The sequence below is a fragment of the Pyricularia oryzae genome, chromosome 1 (assembly GCF_000002495.2).
Source record: "Pyricularia oryzae 70-15 chromosome 1, whole genome shotgun sequence".
Taxonomy (NCBI): domain Eukaryota; kingdom Fungi; phylum Ascomycota; class Sordariomycetes; order Magnaporthales; family Pyriculariaceae; genus Pyricularia; species Pyricularia oryzae.
Genome location: NC_017844.1, coordinates 6295981 through 6318923, shown reverse-complemented (window position 1 = coordinate 6318923; position 22943 = coordinate 6295981). Strand labels below are relative to the sequence as shown.

The window sequence follows — 22943 nt, the reverse complement described above, 5'->3', positions numbered from 1 at the left end:
CTCTCCACTTCTCTCTAGCTGCAAACGTCATCGACCAACACTTGAATGCAGCACAGGGCCAAAGCAAGCACGTGCAAGATGGGAATTAGGTCTGTGAGTTCGATGTAGACGAAATGTGAAGAGGACCAAACACCTCTGAAGTCTCTGGTTCTTCTAGAAGAATTTAACAGAGGTTAAGGCTAGCCGTGGCAGGGTTTGTCATATTCAAAATGTGTTCGAGGTACATGGCTGTGTTTGGCGTCTATTTAGCCTTCAAAAGCACAACCGCAAAACGTAAAATGGCCCGGAGCCGGAAGTGGGGCCGCTCGGTGCGGTGCGACGCGCTGCCAATCAACACCATCGCGAACTTTTGGCGCAGCAACGCATGGAACTTCATTCTTGCTTGCCTAGATTACAACAAACAAAGTAAACCAAACCCACAAAGAAAACAAAAGTCAACAAAAATCAGTTTCATCTTGGCGCGCGTAGAAGACTTTATTGCGGGATCTAAACTACAACTCAAGAGTCCCAGAGAAAATGAAATCGGAAGGCACAGACGACGACGTCAAGTCGCTGAAGCGCAGCCATTCGGAAACCCAGGATGATGATGGTTAGTCTGCTCTTCACCTATCGCACAACAACGACAGCCTCATTGCTAACACGCCAATTCCAGACAACTCGTCCGACGATGACATGGGCCCGCAGCTGCCATCTCAGGCCCCGAAAAAGAAGCGCCGTGTCCTCCCATACGAAAAGCTCTACACATCGGCCCTGCCCAAGTCACCCCGCTACTCAAAGTCGCTCATGCACAAGGAGCAGCTTGCCTTTGTGCTCTGGACCCCGATTACTGAATTTCTGATCACGGTGTCCATCGATGGAGTGGTCAAGTTTTGGAAGAAGATTGGGGAGGGCATCGAGTTCGTCAAGGAGTTCAAGGCGCACGCAGGGGAGATCAAGTCCGTTTCCGTTAGCGCAGACGGACGAAGTTTTGCTACCGCGGGGCTGGACAAGACGGTCAAGATCTTTGACGTGATCACTTTCGACTTGCTGGCCATGGTGCAGCTGGACTACGTCCCGCGCTGCGTCTGCTGGGTGCACAAGAAGGGCGCAAGGCTGCCCCTACTTGCCGTGTCAGAGTTCGAAAAGCCGCTGATCCATATCTTGGACGGGAGGGGCGAAAAGACAGAGTCCATACATACCATCAAGGGCCTTCATCGAAGCCCCGTAACTCTAATGATCTTCAACGATGCCTACGACTGCGTCATATCGGCCGATCAAGGCGGTATGCTTGAGTACTGGAGACCAAATGAGACATATCAAAAGCCGGGTAATGTCTTTGCCATGAAGAGTTCTACGAATTTGTTCGAATTCAAGAAGGCTAAGGCAGTGCCTACCTCGCTTACAATATCGCCTAATGGCGAGAGGTTCGCCACGTATTCAGCGCCAGACCGCAAGATACGAGTCTTTGACTTTGCAACTGCAAAATTGTACAGGACATACGACGAGTCCATACGGACGGTTGAAGAGATGCAGCAAGCCGGCACTGCAATCCAAAAGCTCGACGACAACGAGTTCAAGCGGCGGTTGGCGCAAGAGCGGGAGCTGGATGCCCCTGCACTTTCGGATAAGATCAATGTGATTTTCGACGAGTCGGGCCACTTCATCATGTACGGCTCGATCCTCGGTGTCAAAGTGCTCAACACGTACTCGAACAAGGTTGTCAAGGTCTACGGCAAGGACGAAAACTTTCGCGCTCTCAACCTGGCCATCTACCAGGGCCAGCCCCAGAAGAAGGGCGTCACGACAGTTGCCATGGCCGCGTCGAGCAACCCCCTGCTGCAGGAGTCGGAGGTGCGCGACCCGATCCTGGTGGCGACGGGCGCGGGCAAGGGCCGCTTCTACATGTTTACCAACGACGAGGACATCTCCAAGACGACGCGTGACGTGCAGAATGAGAAGCCGACCATCCTCGGCGGGGCCAAGAAAGCGGCTGAGAAGAAGGCCGAGACAGGCACTTCGGCCATCATTCACACTTCCTACGGCGACATTCACATTCGCATGTTCCCCGACGCGGCGCCCAAGGCGGTGGAGAACTTTGTCACGCACTCTAAGCGCGGTTATTATAATAATACTATTTTCCACCGCGTTATTCGCAAGTTCATGATCCAATGTGGAGATCCGCTGGGCGATGGCACCGGTGGCGAGAGTATTTGGGGTAGGGAGTTTGAGGACGAGTTCAGCAGTCTGAAGCACGACAAGCCGTACACAGTCAGCATGGCCAATGCCGGGCCCAACACGAACGGCAGTCAATTCTTTATCACCACTGAAAAAACAGTACGTATCACCCTGTCAAATACCTGCTCCTATGTGTACATGGATGCGAATATTATGCTAACGATATAATTGTGCAGTCATGGCTTGATGGGAAACACACGATTTTTGGTAGGGCGGTTCAGGGATTCGACGTCATCCACAAGATTGAGAATGCTCGGACACACAAAGAAAAGCCGGAAGAAGATATCAAAATCCTGAACATTGACGTTTTCTGAATGAGTAATGCCGTCACATAGACTCGCTCCTCCTAAATATAGAGGCCAAAAAAACGCGATACCCATTTTCTGTCCGCAAAGTAAGAAAATGTCTTTTGGATGTTTGCATTTCAATTGAAATGAACAAGGCGGTTGTTTTTAAAACAGAGTATAGTACAGTATTATGTCAAGACCTGGTCAGCCAATTGGGCATTTGCTTATCGATTCAATTCCCGTCCCCAGTGACATCAATGAGGGGCTGTCGAGAATGCCCCACAAAATTTCTTAACACAATGGAGATCAAGCCGACATTCTTGCCAAACGTTGGTCTTGAATCCGCAGAACCACATCCAAGGTCCATCACCAAATTTAAATCGACAACAAACGCACGAAACGTTGAGATCAGTAGATCAAAGCCCAGGTCAGGGCGGTAGAACTTCAACATAGAGCGAAAACAGGCTTTTGCCTAGCAACCGCAACCATGTCGACCACAGTCGAAAAGGCAAGTATTGGGAGCGCCCTCGCATTCACAAAATATTAGAACTGAGCAAACTAACACTCCCGCGATGCGCGCACCCGACAGATCAAAGAGATCGAGGCCGAAGTAAGCCCCCACCCAGCTCAGCTCAGCCCGAATTTCAATGCGACTTTTCGACGACAATGCGCGCGTGCAGCGACGATGAAAACGAGACACAGAGACTGACAAAATGACCCAACGGCGAACCCCGCCATCACTATTGGAATTTTTGACAGATGGCCAAGACTCAAAAGAACAAGGCCACATCCTACCATCTTGGACAGCTCAAGGCCAAGCTCGCAAAGTTGAAGCGTGAGCTGCTCACCCCTTCGTCGGGCGGCGGTGGCGGCGGTGCGGGTTTCGACGTTGCGCGCACAGGTGTCGCCAGTATTGGCTTCATCGGCTTCCCCTCCGTGGGTAAGAGCACCCTGATGAGTCGGCTGACGGGCCAGCACTCCGAGGCGGCTGCGTACGAGTTCACAACCCTGACCTCGGTGCCTGGTCAGGTTATATACAACGGTAGGTGGTCTTAGGGGATGTGGACGAGCGGCTGGGGCTTAGTGTGTGGTGTGCAATATCCGCATATAGGGCAAGTTTTGGCGCTGACAAACGGCGATGGCGGTTTTGGGGGAATACAGGTGCACCATTGCAGATCATTGATCTGCCTGGTATTATTGAGGGTGCAAAAGACGGCCGTGGTCGTGGTAGGCAGGTCATTGCCGTGGCCAAGACATGCCACCTGATCTTCATCGTGCTGGACGTCAACAAGCCCCTGACGGACAAGCGCGTCATCGAGTCGGAGTTGGAGGGCTTCGGCATCAGGATCAACAAGAGCCCGCCCAACATCACCTTCAAGAAGAAGGAGAAGGGTGGACTCAACATCACGAGCACGGTGCCGCTGACCCATATCGACCACGACGAGATCAAGGCCGTCATGTCCGAGTACCGCATTAACTCGGCCGACATCGCCATCCGCTGCGACGCCACCATCGACGACCTGATCGACATTCTCGAGGCCAAGAGCAGGAGCTACATCCCTGTCATCTACGTGCTCAACAAGATCGACGCCATCAGCATAGAGGAGCTGGACCTTCTGTACAGGATTCCCAATGCCGTGCCCATCAGCTCTGAGCATGGGTGGAACATTGACGAGTTGATGGAGGCCATGTTAGTGACTATTACCCGGGGGAAAGACGTGGCGTGTCGCGATAAGCGAAGAGGATTGCACGGGCTTTTTTTCGGTCTGGACCTTGTGATGAACTAACGATCGTTCTCCGTAAACAGGTGGGAAAAGCTGAACCTGGTACGCGTGTACACCAAGCCAAAAGGCAAGCTGCCAGATTATTCAGCGCCTGTGGTGTTGCGATCCAACCGATGTACCGTTGAAGACTTTGTTAGTATCCCCTTAGTACCGCGAGCTATTTATTTCCTAGCGCTTATACTAATCTTTCGTCCTGCAGTGTAATGCCATTCACCGAAGTATCGCGGAAGTTTTCAAGACTGCCATTGTTTATGGCAAGTCAGTCAAGCACCAACCGCAAAGGGTTGGACTTGCTCACGAACTGGCGGACGAGGATATCGGTGAGTCATCTTATCCCTTTCGTCATGTCCTCCGTATCACCGTACAGGCCATGGCGCTTATAGGCGCCTTTCGCAACGCTACAAATGCAATCTTTTTGTATTGCGCATGACAACAAGGCATACATGGAATCGATTCGCGTCAAGAGACTAACCGCGCAACCCTTGTTCCTTCATCACAGTGACCATTGTCAAGCGATGAGTCAAACAGGCTTATGACGAGCTTGCCTGCCAGAGGAAAGCCGAGGATGCCTTCGGGGATGTTCGGGAAGAGCTACGCGCTGTGCCTTGCCTGAGTGCACGCGCGTATCACTCCGGGAGTGTCGAGGCTGGGGTGAAATATCCCGACTTCCTCAAGCAGGCTGTATCGCGCCCGGCTGGGTTCAGTGGCAATGTGTGGCCGTTGAGTGAAACATTTCGTGCCGATATCGTGGAAACCACTTTACTCAATGTGTGTAACCCTCTAGCCCATTCCTGAAGTCTGGGTTATGAAACCAAAACCGGGAAGTTTTTTTTATTCAGATATTTGGGGTCTGATTTATTCGCTCCTCGTGTTTCTAAGACATCCTTCTTTTGCGAAACCAATAGAAAGCTATCGGGAATTTAGTCGGTTGCCGGCAAGTTCGATATCAAAAAAAGACGGTCGAGAACTCCCCCTGATCTCCATATATGAACTTAAGCGATATATATTGCATGGCTGTCTATTTTTCGGTTTGTTTCGCGCAATGTTCACGTGTCTTTAGATCTGGCGCAGTCACATCTGTATCACGAAAATACACAGCCCACTCGTTCATCATTACCGATGGAAACAATAGAAACCCGTTTTCCTCCGATGTCTCGAGCCTAAACCACCCAACCAAAACCTCTTGAGCGTGCATGGGGATGATGGCGGTGGGAGAAGAAACAGATGTGATGAGTGATGCATGACCCGCATGACAAGGAGGCATGAGAAATTTGCGATAAATTCGAAAAGAGCAAGTGAGAGCTAAACGATTTAAAAACAGAACAGAGAAAAAAAAAATCATGCATTGGGCTTCGCGACGACTACCCCAACCGCCTCGTACCACACCCTACCTTGTTTCAAGCCCAGTTGCTTCCGGACAAGTAGACCGAACCAGGCAGGTTCAGCGAGCCTCGCTTGGAAAAGGAATATGTTTCGATGTTCATTCAACGGCATAAAACCTCATCGCACACTCGAGAACGGAAGCTGAAGCGAATGGATGAGTGAGTGTTCCCCTCTTTCAAGAGGGTGGGGGTGGTGACACAGCTTGAAAGACCAAAAAGGGGGTGCATATCTAAAGGGGTGATACAGTATAATATGTTCCGGGCGATCCTCAAGGCGGACCTGACGTCGGGGGGACTTGGCAGGTAGGTAACTTTGTAGTTAGCATGAACAACGACAATAAGGACCAAAGGACCTTGGGTGGTGAAGTCTTGATGTCATCAAACTCTGGGATAATGGAACAAAAACTCCACAGCAAGATCACATACAATGCGAGGGCGAAATCTTCCGGGCCCCTTGACCGTAGGGTAGAGAAAACAGTTCCCACATGGGTAAACAACTCGGGCCGTATCGTATCCCCGACCCCCATGCAGGTCTGGCATGCGAGGGCCTAGACAGATCAAAAAAGGGGGTACTGTTATTGGATGACATAAAGCAACAAATTTACCTAAAGAGCTTCTCGTACTCCCGTATGGTAAAGTCTAGACGTTGGGGACTAAGGGTGGGAGTGGGTTTGGGGCGAGATTGAGGGACCGTTCTACATATGCGGCCATCTAGGGCGGCCCCCAGGGCATTTGAGGGGCAAACCACTGTTGAAATTTGGAAGGAGATACAAAAAAAAAGGAACGATGAACCAACAGCGTGGGGAAATACGCGCGCTGGGGCGGGAAACGTGGGTTGTACGGGGGCGCGGCTGGCTGCATGCGGTGCGGTGCCTTAATTTTTTTTGTTGTTCCTGTTGTGCTTCCAATCTTTTTGAGTTTGGGCGCCTATGCCAACATCGCGCGCCCCCCTTTTTTTTCTTGTGTTTCTGGTTAAAAGACAGACGGGATTTCGTCAGTGTGGAGGTCATGTGGTCTTGTCGCAAAGATTTTCCATGATCTTCGGGGTCCCGTTGAAGCTGTCGGCGCACTAGTTTACTATAGAAAGGCTTGAAAGGGCAGATGCGGTGACGATGCCGGTAGCCCGATTTTGATGCACCAACACCCACACCCCCTGGCCTTTCAGAGGGCTGCTCTTGCCGCCGAGTTTGTCTGTTAACCCCCCTCTCTCTCCTGGTTTGGAGTTTTCTTACTGACCGTACATTAAGATAGTAGAGCTACTCCCTTTTTCGGTTATATTTTTTCTCGATCTGGCCCAACCCAACATCCCAATCTTGGCTCTGTTGGTGTCCCGATCGGGAAGAGTTTATTGTGTATTACTGAACTGACCCTCTCGCTTCCCAACCGGGCCGTCGTCTATGTCATGGTGATCGACCCTGCTAAATGAATTGAACGTCTCTGTCTTTTTTTCCCCTATGCATACCTGTATTATTAGATAGAGATTTGATCAAATTATTAGACCGAACCCGAGCATCGCCCGGCGTCATCTCTAGTCCAAAAGATGGAGCCTCCCTTGGGAGTCAGCAGTTGATTTGTCTGCATGGGGGATCAAGGTTCTGACCCAGAAATGGGGGGGGGGGAAGGAAAAAAAAAAAGAGAGAGAGCTTGGCTATACGACACTCTTTTCTTGCCAAACTGTCATCGAACCGGAAGCCGTCCAAGGCCGCATGAAAAACGGACAAGGTAATACAATGCACAAAAAAAGACTGTCTGTCCTGCGACGGTTCAAAAAAGTTCGGATGATGGGCGGACGGCGGGAGCTAGTTTCCCTAGCCCTGGGAACTGTCGTCCAGTCTTTCACCCTTGCTTATAGTTATTGCGAGGCCCTGACCCCAAAGGTTGGGGATAAGCACGCCGGCCTCTAGGCCACAGGCCCTTCAAAGGCCCTCTAACCCTCATGTCACTTTTCCATAGGGGCCCTCCGACGGCTGGCGGCGGTGGTCTGTTAGCAGCGCCTGGTTGAGATTCTTGTCCCTTTTTAGTTGGGGCGCACGCGCGCCGATGAAGACCAAAAAAGGCCAAGCAATGTTGTTATGCTGTTTAAGCAACAAGGTACCACGCCCCCCATGTAACGCACAGACCTGGGAGGCTGTCCAGGTCCCCGGCCGGACAGAGGAGTCCGGGTCGCGGCTTGCGGATTGCATGGTGGATCGACCTGGTGGTGTGGAGTTTTTTTTTTGTTGTGGTTTCATTTGATTAGATATGTCGTTCGTTTTTTTTTTTTTTTTTTCTTTCTTTAATACATTGGTCTTTGTCTACCCGGTATTAGATGCGTGTTGTAGTGGACTAACAGGGCACATGTCGATAAAGTTGCAGCGAGAGGGGAAGTCGATATGACGAGGGTTAACAATGCACTTGATACAGTCTTGCTTACTCAGAAGTAACCCAAGACAGAGTAAGTATTACAGTAGACAGCAGTCGCTTATAATTTCTATCACTTTTTTTTTCTACTTCTTGCTTTTTGCCCAGTAGCCCTTACTTTTGTCAGTTGTTGGGGGTCTGGATCGGGAAGTGAATTCGTCATGACTTACTGTTAGTTGCGGAGTACCTGTGTAATTTCTAATTTTACAGATCTAGAGGCAAGAAGTAAAGAAGAGGCTGCTGTTGCAGATCGGCACTACGCATCCGCGCTGCGTATTGTACTGTATGTACTCTGTACTTTTGGCTATTTAGGTGCCTACCAGGTACCTAGGTAGCTTGCCAGGTTGCCAGGGTCCGATACGTGACGCTACACTTTTTTTTGCAAACTACCACACGGTATCTTACGAAATAATGCTCTGGCAAATTTAGTAAAAATTCTTTCAACTGTTGTCAAAGCGGGTGTCGATGCAATTTCGAACTGTCAAGTTTTAGTAGTGCAACCTCCAAAGTGATGCTAGACTTGCTAGACTAGACTTACCCCAACTACGGTACAAGAGTCCAGACACTTCAACTTTCGCCCTAACCTCGAATCATGCTGCCCGTCACCTAACAGGAAACAACATCCGTGCATCGGCAAGTTATCGTCTCGTCCTGAACCCGAGACACGATCAAAATAACCGTTGCAAGGCTTTACCTATCCCGCACGCGCATTCTTGCTCACAACTCCATCCAAGAGATTTCCGTAACCACAACCGTCACTGCAGCTGGCATGGTTCAGAACTCAGCGCTAGACCCGATCAGGGGTTCGGGCATACACATGGCTTTTTTCTTTCTTTTTGAGGGGTGGTTCAGGGATCCGCCCAACGTTCTCGCATACAGTATAACTGACCAACAGGAAGAGAGCCGGGGTCTGATTGTGGGCTGGGACGAGATCCATGTCAGCACAAAAAGCAACATCGGCTGGCGGGTTGGTGGATGTTTTATAACCGCATACAGAATCAACCTACCCCTCCTTGCTTGCCATCTTTCTCCATCCCTCGCTTGGCACTATTTTTACATGTCTGTGGTATACCTCTTTTCTTTCTTGTCCTGTGGTAGGTAAGACGATGTACTGTAGCAGTCCAAGCGATTGAAAGGGACTGTTGCCCTTTGCGAATGTACAATGTTACAGCCCCCACAGTGCTTGCTCGAGGCTCGAGCACGTCGGATGAGGTACGTATTGTTGTTGATACTCTGCAAGGTCTTTCCCTATTGGGGGACCTTGTCGACATAGCCATCATATCAGGCAGGCAGTGTGTGGTGGTGCCCAGATAAACCGTTGAGGTGGCTTCAAAATCGGCTCCTGGAACGCCGGTTGAAATTGAGAAAGAAATATCAATACATATATGACTTGTATTGTTTTATGCTGTCATATGGGAATACGAACGTTTGAAGTTTGTTTTTATCAGGTTCATGGACAGGCTTTGTTTACCCTCCAAGCCTCCTGTCAACTAAAGAAAAAGAGATGGATTGATTGCTCGGCCCGGGGGGAAGACAAAACAAGGTGTCGTCTGTGCTTCCTCTCCAGTGTGGAGATATGGTGGGAGGGACGGTACAATCCACTTTGGCGGCCGGAAGGATACTTTGATTTGCTTGGCTCGTTTGGGGGTCCCCCTCGTACATACTGTACAACAGTCCGTAAGTAGTAGCGAGTAGTAGCACTGTAACCAGGCAAGCCAGGGGGCGGCAAGGAGCCCCGTCAGTGCATTGATCCTCAGCATGAATGCCGCAGGCTTGACCACACCCGGACCAAGACAAGAGATGTCCCGTATGCACCGGCAGTCTATCTGGATCGAAAATTGCTATTTGATGTTGCCGAGCAGGCATTTTTGGTTGCCAGATACTACAATAGCTCCGTACTTCGTACGGTAGTTAGGCAGTAGCCTGCTTGCTTAGTCGACTTTTGGAGGAAACATTCAATTTCAGAAAGACAAGATTTTCACCCTGACTGACTGACTCCAACTGACATTGACATTGCCTCCTTCTTACAAGGCCAATCGATGCAACCAGCGGAGGTCCGACTCGCCGAAATATCGAGAAAGAGCCGAGCTGGGCGGGCAAGGTAGGTATGGCAATAATAAATCATTTTCAGCGGCCGAAGCGCATTCACCGAGAGATTAGCCACGATCCCTAGCATGATTGTGCAGATTCGTTCGAAGTTCACATCAGGTGTGTGTTGTGGTGCTGAAGAAGGTACCTTACCTAGCAGAGTCCCTGCCTCTTGCTGCTCATTTCAGAGACGCCCCGCCCCCGGGTCTGGTTTGATATTTGATCGTCATAGTAGCGGGGAGTGGGGTTGTGTAAAGTTACCACGTACTTCGTAATTTATGCTATAGCCAATACCGAAGTAAAGACGCCCCGGATAGAATCCCGACAACGTGCTCGGGCATAACCATCAATCTTTTGAGACTTTGTGAGAAAGGGGATCGGGTAGGATTTACCAGGAAAACAGCAGGGACTGTCTGTCTGTTTTGAAGTGGGAGTACCTCGTAGACATTGTCAGAATGCAATTTACCTACACCCAAGGAAGGCAAGGTAGCCTGGTATTAAAATAAGGTAGACAAATAGGTATCTATAATAAGTGATGGGCCTATGGTTTTTGGTGTGATGAACGGTTTGACAGCGCGACAAGCGTCAAGCTTTTGGAGGTGGCGGTGGTGTGGGTTATGCTGGTGAACCGTGCACCACGAAAAGCACGGCCTCACGGTCTGTCAAGTAAGTCTCAAGAGTCAAGACTCAAGAACACCCCTATTGGGCTGACTGCCTGCCCTGACAGCAAAGCCCCGCCGGTGCATGCTAGGTGTCTCCTGGCCCTTTTGGTTGTTTTCAAACGAGCAACGATTTGATGTGCCAATCGCTGTCGTTCATATCTCGCCTGATTGATCCACAATTGAAAAAGGTATCAGTGTCAAGTTCACCTGAAGTACGAATAAGTTCGGATGGATGGCTAAGGTGAGATACTACGTAAGGCGGAGGTAGATTTTTTTCCTTCTCCATCATATGCAGGTCAGTTAAGTAGGTAAGGTAATATCTACCTACGTATCTAGGTGGGTATCTAAGGCACCTTGGGTACTATCCTGTTTAGAGTACAGTATTATCTTGAAATGCCCCAGGTCAAGTCAGTTGTCAGTCAGCTAGTGTCAGCATTGACAATTATGGTTGCGGGGGGAGCGCAAATGGCAAACAATTGGATCCTTGTTGGTATTGCATTGCATGCTACTAAAGTACCAACCTGACGTAGGTACCCAGCTAATAGCCAGCTGAACGAGATGGCCATCTTAGGTACAGCAGGTCTTCTGCTTAGCTGTAAACCTCTCCAATTTACCATACGCATTCAATCGTCTTAAAACCAAAGCGATGTGGACGGCTTCGGGACGTGATCAAAAAAAGGACGCGAAGGATGGCCCATAGTCAAGACCATGTCCAGCCTACCCTAGCATCCGCGACTGACCCGGCTGCCAAGTGCCTAGCGTACCTGGATGTCCTGGGATACCCCTGGTTGCGTTCAGGCCTTTTTGGCGAGCCCTGTTCAGTTTTTCAGATGAAAAATGACGGGCCCCAACATGCACAAGTGAGCCACTCGCGGGAAGGAGCGGGCGAGTGTTGTACATACATACTGGAGCGAATATGTCGAGAAGCCTTCTTCCTTTTGGTTCCTTCCATCATTCTATACTTTCTGGTTCGAGAGTGCGAAATGGATGCAAGTGGCGATCTTGAAAGTATATGCACATGCAATGTACGGTTATCAGATGTGGACATAGCCCCTTTTTCTGGGTAACCACTTCATAGGATAGCAAGTACTGTATGTAGGTAGGCAGTGCCTTCCTTTCCCTGAGGTATTCATGCAACAAGTATTTTGAGACGTTTTGTAATGCCTGCCACTGACTTACCTTACCTTACCCTTACCAAAAGTACCGCGCCTTCTAGGTAGTGTACTCTCATTATCTACCCTTAACTAATGAAATCTCTATCAATTTACCTTACTTCTCTTCCCCGGACTCACGACACTATCATATGAAATTTGGTCGAGCATTAGAGAGAGGGCGTGGGGGGAAACTAATAACCCGAAACCTTAGCGCTCCTTCGTTGTATGCCTCGTCCGCAACCCTGGGATTGACATGAGCAATTCAATGCCAATATTGTACCACACAAGCCGCCAAGAATGCGCTCCTTCATTAATCGGCTCGAGCTCCCGTTTGTCATTCAAAAGGCCGTTCGGGACGAATTATGGGACAAATTAAAGGCATCACCTGCTAAAAGCTGGCTGTTTGCGTGGCGCTAGTTGGATGTTGATGCGCCAGACAGAGCTAAGCATCATCTTGTTGGCTGTCTTGTTTGTCTGTCCCTTATTTTTAATTTGTTTATTTATTTTTTATTCCATGACATACCATACTCTTTTCCTTACCACCCTCTTCAAGTTTTATTCCCCTTCCTTCGAGATGGTAGCGCGCTGACTGGCCCGGGCCCCGGCACCATCGAATTGGTCGGGCTGCAGCCTCCAAAAACAATTTCTAACATGTTCAGCGATCCACACACACTTTGTCAACATTGAGCTTTGGAACAAATCGTAACGCGGACATGGGGTCATTTTTGGCAGTTTCGCGTACTGTACGATGTGCATTCGCAGTACCAGCCGGGAGTCAGGCTATCTTTTTTGCGCTAATCTTGTTGCGTCTTCGAGAAAGAGAGAGAGAGACAGCCAGCCGTAAATGGCTACCCTACGCTACCAGCACAGTTTTGTGTGCTGATCAACCTTCACCCCCCAGCAACGTCGTTTCGTTCCAGGACGCAAGGGAGTTGGTGTGCCAAGAAAAGCCAGAGCCAGAACAGGCCGGCTAGATACCCAGGAACAGGACAAGCTGCCTGAACATGATGCGAGCAGGGCCCGGGGCGGACACACAACGAAACCGGGACAGCGTGCTATGCTGCCGCGAGACAGACTTGTGCTTCTTCACCAATACTTGCTCGTTTATTTTCCTTTTCTTCTTCTGCTGCATCGTCAAACACTTACCTCCACGCGGTTTTTCAAAGCCGTGGCACATAAAATTGAGTACTGCAATATTGTAAACCAAGAGCCGATTTATGACAAGTTACAAAAAAAAATTGAGGGCATCCAAACAAATTTCTTTCTTCTCTGCCTTCGGCACCGCACCAACTCACTCCACCCATCCTTTCCCCCCTCCCCCTCGTCCTCGCAACCTTTCCTTCTGATCCCCATCCCCGTCCTCATCCACCCCCCCAGCTCTTTCTCTGACCCCCTGGACGACACCATCCACTCACCCACCCTTACTTGGTATTATTAACTGCTTAATCCCTGTTCCTTGACCCCTGTCGATTAACCTTCGCCCGTGTACCCAGCCCGGACAGGGGATTGCACCCCCCAAATCATTGATGCCCCAGTTGGGTACATTACATTTACGATGCCTTTTGTCCAAGCAGGTACTTCGCTCTCGCAACAGATTCCACAGACTCCAGAGTACCGCGCCTAACCTACACACACGCCCTTGTCCTGCCCTATCTTTTTTCGTTTTTTTTTTCTCTGCTCCTTGTAGTCAGGCCCTGTTCGATTCCACTGGCCCACCATAATGCCGCTCCGCTGTCGTTGGATTTATCTCAAAGGGTCCCGCCTCGCCAGTGTCCTGACTGCATTGCGGCGTCTGCTTTCTGCAGCTGATCCGTGCTTGCTCGCTATATCGAGTCCCCCTCCTTTGGCCAAATGCACCACCGGTGTAAGTATCAGCAAACCTCTGTTTGAGATCTGTATACAACATATATAACTTTATGCTCAATCTCCTATTATTTCTACCCCATTCTTACCCAAAATTCCGCCTTTTGATATCGTGTCGGCTTTTGTTGCCGGCGTCATTCGTTCATCCACGCGAGTTTCTACACGGCTTCGAGTCCTTCTTTTTGAGTCTCTCGTCCAGTCTACACCCAAACATCGGGCAAGCACTCCGAAGGCGTCGTTGGCCCCGGTCTATCGTCCGGCCTCAGACTGTTGCTAACTGACAGACTGAGAACCCGCTGAAGAGGACCCCGGCCAAGTTGGGCATAATTATATCACTTCTAGAGATCGGACCAGCCACAGTGCTACGAATCGTGAGGTTCCTGGCAAAACACCGCCCCGCTTCTGCCGAGTTCTCCGGCTTGGGTCGAAGGGGCCACGCAGCTTCCTTTCCCGTAATCGCCTCTTCTAAGGCGGCCGGTTGCGAATGAAGTTGGACGTTGCATTTGGTTGGGATCAGCCCAGGATGCATCATCAGATCATCGGCACCAGTGCCATGGGCGAGGAAAGCCCGCTGGCCGCGGACCACGGCGGCTTTGGTGCAACCGGAAATGACGGAGGAGGACATGGAGGCGTCGGTGGCGAGCCTCACTGGGTAGATATTTCATACACCCAGAGCACGCCCATGCAAGACTACAACGCCAACTACACCTTTGGTGTGGACCCCATGAGCCACGGCCTAGCATCGGAACCCATGAACAACAGGATGGGACCGCCTCCTCTCCCTTCTACTCATGCGTCGCAAGTGTCGCAGCCGCAGCAGCATCACCAACCGCCGCATTCAGGACATCCGCAGCTACACCCGCTGATCACAAATCCTACGTGGCCGAGCATGTTGACGAACCCTGGTGCCCTGCGAAATCCGGGAACCTATTCCGCGCCTCCCATCGCGATGCCCACGCCTCTTGCCGTGCAGCCCCTACGGGGCTCCAAGACGCCGACTGCCAGCACAGCAACAGCGCCGCGGAAGACGTTAACAGACGATATGCGACGAGAGATTTGTTTATTCCATCGCGACAACAGTGGCATGAAGCAGACCGAAATCGGAGCCAGGTTTGGCGTGGAAAGGAGGTAGGTTATTTCCCTTAGTACTTCGCCCTCTTTGTCTGGTTGCAGTGTAGTCACCCATTGAAACACACCATCATCCTCTTCTCATTATCTGAGAAGGGCTGTAAACTCTTCTGCCTTCTGGGCAAACGCTGACCGGGCCTAAATCACCCCACTCAGCACTATTTCGAAGGTCCTGCGCAATAAGGAAAAGTTTTTGAATCCAACCGAACGAAGCGAGTCGCCTGTAAAACGGATGGCGAGGGGAAAGACTGGCACGGCCGACATAGAGAAGGCTTTGTCAAACTGGATCAAGAAAAGCGGCGTACCTGTTTCCGACCAAGAAATCAGGGAAAAGGCCATCATCTTCTGTCAAAACACTCCTGGCACATCCGACAGCCTGCTGAAGCAGTTTCAGTCCACAACTTGGCTGGAAAAGTTCAAGCAAAGGCACGGAATCAAGGCCCCCAAGCTTCTGCGAAGAGCATCAGAAACATGCATCTCCCATTCAACTGTCTCGCCAGCGTCGCCGCATACCCATGCCAACCTGAACCTGCTACCATCACCACTGTCCGCAGCTCGGAGCGACGACGAGAAGGAAGGGGCCAACAGCTTGATGGAGTTTACGGCAGAGAGTGGTTCGTACAGAGCAATGCCACCCAACCCTAACTTTTTGTCCGGACTGTTAACCGACAACTCAGCCTCTTCCTCGTTCTCAAACACAGGCATGAGTCCAGCGACGTTCCACTTCTCACCCGACACGCCCGTTGGTGGCTTTTTGTCTGACCCAACCAGACATGGGCTGGCAGGACACCCCGGCTTTCCGAGGCAACGCAGTCAGACCTTGCCGATCCTCGATATCGAGGGCATGAACCAGCCCCAAGAGAGCGAGCCAATGAGTTCCAAGTACTCCCAGGTGTCCACCGCGCCGTCCTCGGCCCTCGAGTCACCGATGCACGATATGATGGCCCAGCCTTTTGCTATGGACGCTTCAGTCCTGTCGCCCAAGCTCCGCAGGAGTAGCAGCAACAACAGCCTTATCGGCCGATCCACAGGAACGCCTGTCCCTACCGTAACACCGGGTGGCTCTGGACCTGGCTCGCCAACGCAGGAAAACGCACGGAGAGCGGTAGACACACTCTTGAGCTATATCCAGAATGGAGCTGGTGATTCAACAGACTACTATGCAGTCCTCCGCCTGACCGAAAAGCTTGGCTTGCAGATGAACAACAAGCAACCAACCGGGATGCAAATGCAGCAGCAACAGCAACAACAACAAAGCGGTTGTCTGTCGGGCCTACCAAGAATCCCAGAGGGTGAGGCCGAGTTGTCTCACGCGCCACAGCCCAACTTGCACCCCCACATGATCAAATTGGAGCCCACCAGCATGTCAGTCTGAACGGCCAACTATACGAGACTTTCCAGAAACAACAACCTATTCATTAATTTTACATCCATCAACTTGCCATCACTGGCCCCAAAATCCTCCTACGCAAAACGTCATCTTATATACAACCGCCCGCCCACGCATATACATACGCATATACCCCATCAAACCGAGGGCCACCTCGTACAAAATCCCACCTCTTTGTAGTCAGTTTTCTGGAAGAAGAATCTCTGGCGCTCACGCGAACATTGTCTGGAAATTTCTTGTCATGGCCTCTTCTCTTGGTTCTCATCTTGGCCGATTTCCTCCACTTGCATTTACAACCCTCCTCGAATGCATTTTTTTGCTATTATTTCATTAATCAGACTGACAAGCCATCATAGCCGGTTTTCTCTCAAATTCGCCCTGTATTTGTGCCGTTTCTTTTTCGAAGCCTTATATTTCTATCTACTCCTAATTCCGGAACACACCTGGGCTTGTTTATTTACTTTTTTTCTTTTTTTTTTCTTTCACGTTTTTGAGTATCTCATTGCTCTGCGCTGGCTTTTTGGCATCTATTGGAATGGAACCAGGGTGGCGGGTATATACACGATCAACAACAGATCAGTCACTATATTTTCACGAATTTTTTGTTTTCCATCTTATTTTCTCATCTTCTCTTTCTAGTCGCACAAAGAAGCTAACATTCTTGTGGAGGTGGCATACAAGGCAGATGTAACAGTCCAAGAGTGCGGGAGAAGGGACAAAGGGAACAAAAGAGAAAATATCGGAGTCGCAAGACTCGAGGACCTTGGGAAATCTCTTCAAAGATAATCTGGCAAAGTTTCACAAAAACTGTATCTTTCTTCACTTTACTCCCACACCAATCGCTGTTGGATCAGGCCCATCAATCTTTTTTGCAACCATATTTTTCCACACATATATAGTCTTCCTCTCTCTGCATACTGGTCCTTCATTGCTTCATGCAGCACATTTAACGGAACATATTGCTCATGGTTTTTTATGGTCTTTGACACCTTTCTTTCCACCAACTATGCTTCTGCTCATCCTTTCTTTTCATCCACCTAGGCTGCGAGCATGTGGGTATCACAAGACACTATTGAGGCTGCTCATCCTGTTGGCATCACATTATGGTACATGGGACAAACATGATCATTGCGTGGTTACATCTGTCATAGTCAGGGGTTACATTGCGTGGGTTGAACAAGGGGCACACACGTCGCTCTGCCTTTATGGCATCACCACATGTTTCTCTTTTGTCGACGCCAGGACTTTAGCGCGGCTAACAGGCCTTCTCCAGGTGGAATTTCCTTTTCTACTATTACTCCATTATCTCAAATCACATGCAAAGGCAAAGCGGTAAGCAAATCCCCTAACAATGCGGAAGAAAGAAACCACACTAGCCAATGTGGTCTAGTAATAGGGAGGAGGGAAAACAAATAAATAGAACATAACAAAATAAAAATAATAAAAAAATCATGACCCATGAGCTGGGCGGCTTTTTGAACTTACAAGGATGTTTCATTTGCTCCCATTGAATATTTGCTGCTAATTACTCAATAAACCCTGAGCCTAAATGCACAGGACCAAAAACACTCCACCTGAAGCCTAGACAAGCAGAAACCATACACGAGAGTGTTGGGTCCCACTACTTTCTGACAGCCCCCAAGTACAGGGAGAGAAGACAGGAGAACGTCGAGGTACAATATTATTGTGGTATCATAATCATCAGGAAGCAATCAGTACATGTACGGGAAAGTTATCTACAATCCGATGTCGGAGCAGGCCTCCCGCTCCGCTAGCTCAAACGCTCGCCCAAGAGTTCAACGACGCCCCTTTCCGCCAGTTCAGGCACGAGACGCACGAGGATCAACTCGACGATGCCATACATCAGATGCTTGTTGCAATATGCGTCAGAGAAGACGGCCAACAAATCCGCATCGAGCTCGGCCACTGCGAGCTCATCCTCGGCGTCTGAATGACCGAGCGGTGGACCGTAGCCCGTTGGGGCTGCAGCCCGGTTGGTCTCTGCTGCTCTCGATTCCGATGCTGATGCACGAGCAGGGATCGTAGCGCCCGTGGGACGGTCACGAGGGCCATCTGTTGAAGAGCAGGTCTTCTGGGGCGGTGAGGAGGACTTGGCCACCGGTACGGACCGCGTAGGGGGTCGGCTGCTGTCGACGCCGCCGCCAACGTTCGATTTTCCACTTTTGCCAAAATACAGCTTGGCCAACGGCCTTGGGATGAGAGCATACAGCGAAGCAGCGCAGCGGAGCCTCAGAAGGTGTAGCTCCTCGTCGTTGGCTGGCGGGGTCAAAGACGACTTCCCCATGGCGTTGTTGGGGAACAATACGCCGCGGAGGGTGCGTAGGATAGTGGGGAACTGGCTGGGGTCCAGCACATGGCCGGCGATAGCTTGGGAAAGGAGCCTATTGAAGATGAAATTGAAGTAGAGCGAAGCACGAGAGGGTAAACGTTAGTTCAGTGGCTGCCTCGGTGGGGCTGGTGGGCTAGGTTTGGGGGTACGTCTGGCTTGGTACGTGGGATGGGCTACAAAAGGGTTGGTTCGGTCATGACGAAAAGAGAAAGATTGTCAACATTGTCCGCTGTTGCATTTGGCTTCGGAACAAGCAACGGATGTTGCGGCATTGGGGAGTAGTGTCAGTAGATGAATGCTAGAGGGGGAAGAATAGCAGCCCCAAAATGCAGCCGATGAGAGACAGACTGCCACCAGGTATCTCTGAACCAGCGATTCCATGTACCAGTGTGAAGAGCAGGGGATAACTTTTGGTACGAGCATGCCAGGCGGGGATCATATCCTGCAAGCCAAGCTAAGGGGTAGGGCAGGACATGTTAAGGTACCAGAAAACATGGGATGAGGGGTAGAGAAGTAGCAGTTTCTGATAGTTATTGCCCATCTAATACTATGTGCGCTGCAACGCAAACTGCCGATTTGGCTCGCTCAAGGTCCAGATTTGGCTACAGTGGCCAGCTCTGGTGTGACTGACGTTATATAGAGGTCTGCATGGCTGACAAACCCAAGGCGCAACATTTGCTTAAGCACAATACGACACAGGGCAGCAGATAAGACGGCAATGACTTGTTGGGCCCACAGGGGATGTGATAATGGGGTGAAAAAGATATCATCTTCACCTGCGACGAGCGCATCGACGGGATGAAATGATGGCTTGGGCTATGGGGGAGAAGTGGCCTGTCGCTGGACAACCACATATGGTACCGCTGTTTGCTGCCAAGGCATGCGACCAACCAAGAGAGGGAAGCAAGCAGTTTTGTTTGCTGTGGCTGTTGCTACTGCTGCGATATCCTCGGGCAGATCCCTGCAGTCTGCACTCGCGAACCAGAGATGGGAAACTAAAGGGGGATCACGCCCACCCCCTCAAAGCTCTAGGCGCGTAGAGAAAGCTCCCGGATGGACGAAGCCAGACGGGGCGGGGCCCCACCCACCCCAGATCCTCTTGGCAACCTGCACCTTGCAGTTCACATTTCTCGTCCGCGAGTGCGCGATTGGTCAGCCGCTGGGTTGCACTGGAAGCATAGTAAATTCCGCGCCCCACCTCATCCAGCATCCCATCCCCAGAGACCAAAAACAAAGTGCGTTTTCTCTCTCACGCACCACCCATCAAAGTCACGATGCACAACTGCCCGGACGCACGGTCTTGGAGATGGCTAAGGCCACCGATTCGGCCGCAGCTTTTCTCCCCGATGTGGTGCCGTGTTGCACTGCAGCCAGAAGAGGGGCGGGCGCCGACATCATACCTGGCCACTTTAGCCGTTTGGAAGCCCAGCATTGGACAGCTGTGGCCCTACCGCGCTGACGGTCTGCAAAAAGCCCACCCGCTAGCGACTCCAAAGAAGAAGGAACAAAGAGAAGTATGACGGAATCATGAGGGTATATCTGGTATGGCTTCTGATTGGAACTGTATAGGTCCACAAGCACTGGCCAGCACTTTGTTCTCAACCATGATTTGACTGATATGTAGCCACACCCATGGCGCAAGACACACTTGCTTCACGGCACAAGTTAAGGTGGTGATGCTGCTGCTGAATAGGGGAGGGTGTGCAGTCGATAACAAGAAAGATACCGCGTATATGCAACAGCGTATCGAGTAATAGAAGGGTGTACGTAGAGTAAGCACGGCTTGACTAGAACCGTGAGCAGGTCCAGTGACTTGAAGCTCATGCACGGCTTATGCAACCATGGGGCGAAGCTCTCGTGGACTGAGTGAAGGGGGTCAAGACGTGACAGTGAAATAGAGTGAAAAGGTGACCAGCAAGGAAGGTATCATGAATGAATGGGGACGATTGGAACAAAATCTTTCCGCCTACCTGTCAACAGGGCCATCTAGACCAGCTAACTGGCCAGGACCCGTCATTGCCAGCCACTGAAGTAGCGATAGGCCTCCACTCAGCCAAGGCATGCGCGAATCCAACTCGATGAGATTGGATAATGTCGGCCAAATCCTGAAGGCTAACAACGGCACCTTATTAGTGCTCATATGCGCCAGGGGTTCGTAAGGTGTTGACGACTTTTCAGTATCAGCTGCTGGACCTTGGCCGAGTGCCACCCCTTTAACCGACCACCCACTGGCGGCTCCCAACCGGGAGGGTACTGAGCGGTATGTTGTTATGGTGGTTATTAGAGTGCGCATGAGGGTGAACGCAAGGATGCCTAGCTGCACTGCAGACCAAAACAACTGCCGGAGTGAATGTGCCCAGCTTGGTTTAGATGTTTTCGTCAGCGGCGGCATGTCATCAACCATGGTCCTGCTATCAGGGGATGGCGAGCTTGGCTTCCTACCCGCCACACGGGCCAAGATGCAGAAGCCCTCGTACAACATCCACGGCTCCGATGCCTTCTTTGCGACCACGCCTCCAATAATGAGCTCCGCGATGATTTGCCCAACCAGCGCCGTCAAACACGGATTCTCGAGATCCTCCGTGGGCAAAAGGACCGCAAGAACCCCTTGAACCAATAAGTGACGATATGCGGCCTCGTTCTCAGCCAGGCGTTCCTCGGACTCGATCCCATTCTGGTTAGGCGTCGGAGACAGTGCGGGCGTCGGCCACAGCGAATGGTAAATCTCCCGAGGGTTGGCCTGGAGTGGGGGTTGCACTATTGGCTGATGTGCCGTCCGATACGCTGGAGATTTCTTGGTGAATCAGAAACTAGTTCGGTGACAAACGCCACAGAGTTTTGATTCGGAAACGGCGAGATGAAGCAGGACAAGAGAAGCTAGTAACTTCATATTACCAGCTTCCCAGAAGGGACTGGTGAGAAATTGGAGGAAATATCACGACAGCAAAAAGGAGGGTTTGTCACACCTGTAACATGCCTATCGAGCAATTCTGGCAGCTCATCAAACAACAAACTCTCCAGATCGACCTTCCTGATCCTCTGCTCCAGCGCCCGTGTGATGTGCGCAATGACGAGCAGGATCTCGGCCACAAAGTCTTCGTCGGGGGTGATCTTGGCGTACCAGTTCTGAACGAACTCGCGGAGCACGATGGCGATGATGGCGTACAGCTGCAGGTCGACATCGTTGCGGCTCGTCAGAGGCGGCAGCACCGACTCGATAGGGGGCGGCGGCTGTTTCGGGTTGTGGTGCGGCTGTTGTTGATGCTGCTGCTGCTGCTGCTGCTGCTGTGGGCAGAGCGCTCGTCGGATCAAGAGCGTCGTTGCTCGCTCCGAAAGCGGGTCGTTGGCGACCGGCGCGGTGCGAGATGTCGCTGTCGCGGCTCGTCGGGGCTGCTGCGTCTTGACTGGAGTGTCCTTGGCCGTTGTCGTCGGGGTCGTCGTTGCTGCACTCTGGGGTTCGCTCGTGGTGGCCACCTTCGCTGGGGTTTTCATTCGTTGCAGGAGAGGGGTCGGCACCCTCGCCGGTGCTACTGCTGCTGCGTTCGCCATGCCGATCGGTGCTGGCGTTTAAAAGTCTGAACAGTTTCTCTTATTCATTTTTCTGCCCTCTCAGCCAGGTCTGGACTTTAAGATTCCAGTTGTTGAGATTGATATGCGTGTCTTGGATGTCATGCGTTTGGTTTAGTTTGCGGTATTGCATCGGGTCCTGTTACTAGCTGGGAGGAATGCAAGTTGCGACCGACTATCACAGGCCAGGGCCCCATCCAATCAACAGGTGACATGGGAGGCTTGCCTGCCCCCACTTTTGGTCATTCCGCATTGCTGCACCTACCCTTGCCTCATCGGAGTCTTGTGAGGATGCATTCAAAAGAACAATTACAGCAAACACGACAAAAAGTCACAGTAAAACCAAGCGCTTGTTCTTTGATCAGTGCTAAAATTTGTACCTGAGCCCTGCCCCCCCAACATATGAAAACGACACACCAAGACCTGCTAAAGTAAAGTTAAGGTATAGGTAGGTAGGTAGGTAGGTAGACACTAGGGTCTCTGCTGAAGTTCCCGAGTCTCGGTTCTGGAACAAAGCTGGAAAATCTCAACACAACACGCCGCAAGTAACAAGACCGCCTTCTGCTTTCCCCCATACCATTTCGAGACTCTTCATCATAATCATACCTTCAACGGTAGGGACGACGTATATACAGTCATCAGCTTCCCTTCCCGTGTACAAGTTTAGGATGACG

At 50.9% G+C, this 22943-nt stretch overlaps 4 protein-coding genes across 4 annotated transcripts; 3 read left to right on the top strand and 1 right to left on the bottom strand.

Moving 5' to 3' along the window:
- The first annotated feature begins 343 nt into the window (after window positions 1–343).
- Window positions 344–2720, top strand: MGG_05731 (cyclophilin-type peptidyl-prolyl cis-trans isomerase). Its single transcript, XM_003710593.1, has 3 exons — window positions 344–589; window positions 653–2313; window positions 2391–2720. The coding sequence occupies exons 1-3, from the start codon at window positions 517–519 to the stop codon at window positions 2526–2528; spliced, it is 1872 nt and encodes a 623-aa protein (XP_003710641.1). The 5' UTR covers window positions 344–516; the 3' UTR covers window positions 2529–2720.
- An 89-nt stretch (window positions 2721–2809) lies between these two features.
- MGG_05730 (GTP-binding protein RBG1) lies at window positions 2810–5270 on the top strand. The gene is made up of 7 exons (XM_003710592.1): window positions 2810–3009; window positions 3091–3111; window positions 3261–3543; window positions 3663–4191; window positions 4309–4417; window positions 4485–4605; window positions 4785–5270. The coding sequence occupies exons 1-7, from the start codon at window positions 2989–2991 to the stop codon at window positions 4802–4804; spliced, it is 1104 nt and encodes a 367-aa protein (XP_003710640.1). The 5' UTR covers window positions 2810–2988; the 3' UTR covers window positions 4805–5270.
- An 8474-nt stretch (window positions 5271–13744) lies between these two features.
- On the top strand, window positions 13745–17636 carry MGG_13165 (uncharacterized protein). The gene is made up of 3 exons (XM_003710591.1): window positions 13745–14962; window positions 15119–15576; window positions 15640–17636. The coding sequence occupies exons 1-3, from the start codon at window positions 14319–14321 to the stop codon at window positions 16335–16337; spliced, it is 1800 nt and encodes a 599-aa protein (XP_003710639.1). The 5' UTR covers window positions 13745–14318; the 3' UTR covers window positions 16338–17636.
- A 193-nt stretch (window positions 17637–17829) lies between these two features.
- On the bottom strand, window positions 17830–22417 carry MGG_16455 (uncharacterized protein). Its single transcript, XM_003710590.1, has 3 exons — window positions 21669–22417; window positions 20673–21486; window positions 17830–18754 (listed from the first exon to the last, which is right to left on the bottom strand). The coding sequence occupies exons 1-3, from the start codon at window positions 22249–22251 to the stop codon at window positions 18124–18126; spliced, it is 2028 nt and encodes a 675-aa protein (XP_003710638.1). The 5' UTR covers window positions 22252–22417; the 3' UTR covers window positions 17830–18123.
- Window positions 22418–22943: the final 526 nt, after the last annotated feature.

Bases quoted from the DNA above. Each gene is read 5' to 3' on its own strand.
- MGG_05731 (XM_003710593.1), top strand. From the start codon at position 517: ATGAAATCGGAAGGCACAGACGACGACGTCAAGTCGCTGAAGCGCAGC. The intron at 590-652 runs GTTAGTCTGCTC...CGCCAATTCCAG, and splicing joins GGAAACCCAGGATGATGATG to ACAACTCGTCCGACGATGAC. The intron at 2,314-2,390 runs GTACGTATCACC...ATAATTGTGCAG, and splicing joins TTATCACCACTGAAAAAACA to TCATGGCTTGATGGGAAACA.
- MGG_05730 (XM_003710592.1), top strand. From the start codon at position 2,989: ATGTCGACCACAGTCGAAAAG. The intron at 3,544-3,662 runs GTAGGTGGTCTT...GGGGGAATACAG, and splicing joins TGGTCAGGTTATATACAACG to GTGCACCATTGCAGATCATT. The intron at 4,418-4,484 runs GTTAGTATCCCC...TTCGTCCTGCAG, and splicing joins GATGTACCGTTGAAGACTTT to TGTAATGCCATTCACCGAAG.
- MGG_13165 (XM_003710591.1), top strand. From the start codon at position 14,319: ATGAAGTTGGACGTTGCATTTGGTTGGGATCAGCCCAGGATGCATCAT. The intron at 14,963-15,118 runs GTAGGTTATTTC...CACCCCACTCAG, and splicing joins AGGTTTGGCGTGGAAAGGAG to CACTATTTCGAAGGTCCTGC. The intron at 15,577-15,639 runs GTTCGTACAGAG...CCGACAACTCAG, and splicing joins GGAGTTTACGGCAGAGAGTG to CCTCTTCCTCGTTCTCAAAC.
- MGG_16455 (XM_003710590.1), bottom strand. From the start codon at position 22,251: ATGGCGAACGCAGCAGCAGTAGCACCGGCGAGGGTGCCGACCCCTCTC. The intron at 21,487-21,668 runs GTGTGACAAACC...AGAAATCTCCAG, and splicing joins GCTCGATAGGCATGTTACAG to CGTATCGGACGGCACATCAG. The intron at 18,755-20,672 runs GTAGGCGGAAAG...CATCTTCAATAG, and splicing joins CTAGATGGCCCTGTTGACAG to GCTCCTTTCCCAAGCTATCG.